This window comes from Monodelphis domestica, chromosome 2, assembly GCF_027887165.1.
Source record: "Monodelphis domestica isolate mMonDom1 chromosome 2, mMonDom1.pri, whole genome shotgun sequence".
Classification (NCBI taxonomy): Eukaryota; Metazoa; Chordata; class Mammalia; order Didelphimorphia; family Didelphidae; genus Monodelphis; species Monodelphis domestica.
In genome coordinates this window covers 406671654-406674076 of record NC_077228.1, presented here as the reverse complement: position 1 = coordinate 406674076, position 2423 = coordinate 406671654, and the positions used below count along the sequence as shown (strand labels likewise).

Sequence of the window (2423 nt, the reverse complement as noted above, 5' to 3'; positions counted from 1 at the left end):
CTCAAGTCCCTTTTCCTGCCTTTGAGCAAAGTTCTTAAACTGAGTAACCTCACCCTTCATCCCCACCCCCTCAGAACTTCGAGAAACCTTTGTTATTCAAATAGGGTCACTAGGTTTGGAGGAGGCCACTTTTGGGGTGTGGGAGTGGCTATTCTCTTTCTCTTGCTTATTTTGCAGACAAAGCAGAGCTCCTGGGCTGAAATGAAGGACTAGTTTTTCGGGTTCTGCGACTCTTCCGAGAAGTCAAAAATGGGAGCTCTCCAAGAATTTGTGTCTGAAGATCAGCCCTTAACTTTATGTTATCAGGTGAATGGATCTTGCCCTCGAACGCTGCACCCTCTGGGCATCCAGTTGATCATATACCTAGCATGTGCCATAGGTATGTTGATTACCGTCCTGGGGAACTTGTTTGTGGTGTTTGCTGTGTCCTACTTTAAAGCTCTCCACACTCCTACCAATTTTTTGCTGCTCTCCCTGGCACTGGCTGACATGTTCCTTGGGCTCCTAGTGCTACCTTTCAGCACAGTTCGATCGGTAGAGAGCTGCTGGTTCTTTGGGGACTTCCTCTGCAGGTTGCATACATACTTAGACACACTCTTCTGCCTTACCTCCATCTTCCACTTGTGTTTCATTTCCATGGATCGCCATTGTGCCATCTGCGATCCCCTGCTTTATCCTACCAAGTTCACTGTCAAGGTGGCATTCAGGTACATAATGGTGGGCTGGGGGCTTCCTGCAGCATACACTGCCTTCTTTCTCTACACTGACGTGGTGGAAGAAGGACTGGGCATGTTGTTGGATGAGATGCCTTGTGTGGGCAGCTGTCAGCTGCTGTTCAATAAATTCTGGGGCTGGTTGAACTTCCCCGTGTTCTTCTTTCCCTGTGTCATTATGATTAGTCTGTATGTGAAGATCTTCATTGTGGCTAACAGGCAGGCCCAGCAGATCAGCACTATGAGCAAGGGCACCGGCACCTCTTCAGGTCAGATAGGGGCTTCTAAGAGAGAGAGGAAAGCTGCAAAGACCCTAGGGATAGCAGTCAGTATTTACCTCCTGTGTTGGCTGCCATTCACCATTGATACTTTGGTGGACAGCCTCCTTAATTTCATCACCCCACCTCTAGTCTTTGACATAGTCATCTGGTTTGCTTACTTCAACTCAGCATGCAATCCTCTGATCTATGTCTTTTCCTATAGGTGGTTCAGGAAAGCTTTGAAACTTGTTCTGAGCCGGGAGGTCTTTTCCCCCAGGACCCCTACCATTGACTTGTACCAAGACTAACCCCCCCCCCTTTTTTTTACAAGGGAGGGGCCAGATTATTTATTGGTAAAAGAGAGTCACAGAATCTTTCTGACCAGGAACTTGGCAGAGTCAAGAGAGAATTTTTGGAACTGAGAATGGGGAAGGAAAGATTTTGAATTTAGAAACAACGTAAACTTTCATTTTCCTATTGTGGAACTTCTGCATGAATTAAAAAAAAAATAGGAGGAGGAGGAGGAGGTGGAGGAGGAGGGTAATACAATTAAAATGTCAGCCAGATAAAATTACTGGAGTTTTGCTTATCTAGCCCTTTCAAAGATCTAAAATAGGGTACATGAAAGTACAATGAAAAAATCATTGATTGAGTGGTAGTCAGAGTCTAGTGCTGGCACTGATAAAAGGTCTGTGTGCCTTTGGACAAGCTAATTTAATTCTCTGCTCCTAATCTCCTTACTAGCTAATGAAAAAAAAATCCTACAATATAATAATTTTAAAAGAAACATTTATTAAGTTTCTAACACATGGAAGATCCCTGTGCAACAAAAATAAATAAGACATGGGCTTTGTTTTCAAAGAACTTCCAGTATAACATGGGGGGTAAGACATGTGAAATGCAGTGAAAAGGAGAGGTACAGACCAAAATTCTTTGAGTAATTTGAGGAAGGGAGAAAGTGTCACTTTCACTTGTAGTGGGGGAGATGAGAGAGGGTTTGGAAGGCATTATAGAGGAGGTGACAACTCTAAACATTTATCATTCTAAGTTGAAATTTTCTAAAGTCACTGTCTCACTTTATAGCCCTGTTTCTTGACTTGAATCCTGGGATACCTATTTTCTGGAATATTCTAGAATATTGATTCATCTCCATTATTTACTCTGAACCAGTTTGGTCTTTAAAACTAGTGGCTTTGGAGTGGGAGTCAACTCCCTCTCACCTATTATTTTTCTCATTGCTAGGCAAATAATTTCAGTAAGTAGAATCTTCAGTTTAGAAAGACATTTCATCCCTTCATTGGTTAATCTGGAAAAAAGCTAGGACATTTTCTTTAATTGATGTCTTTAGTTATATTATTAATTCAACTTTTTTTCCCTCTACATTTGCATTTTACAATTTGTTACAAAGTAAAAAATTAAAACTCCACTATATAGTTTGACATTTAAGTAC

General features: G+C 41.8%; 1 protein-coding gene across 1 annotated transcript; it reads left to right on the top strand.

Moving 5' to 3' along the window:
• The first annotated feature begins 249 nt into the window (after positions 1 to 249).
• TAAR5 (trace amine associated receptor 5) lies at positions 250 to 1281 on the top strand. The gene has a single exon (XM_001380505.2). It carries the CDS (start codon positions 250 to 252, stop codon positions 1279 to 1281), a length of 1032 nt encoding a protein of 343 aa, XP_001380542.1.
• The last annotated feature ends 1142 nt before the right edge of the window (positions 1282 to 2423 follow it).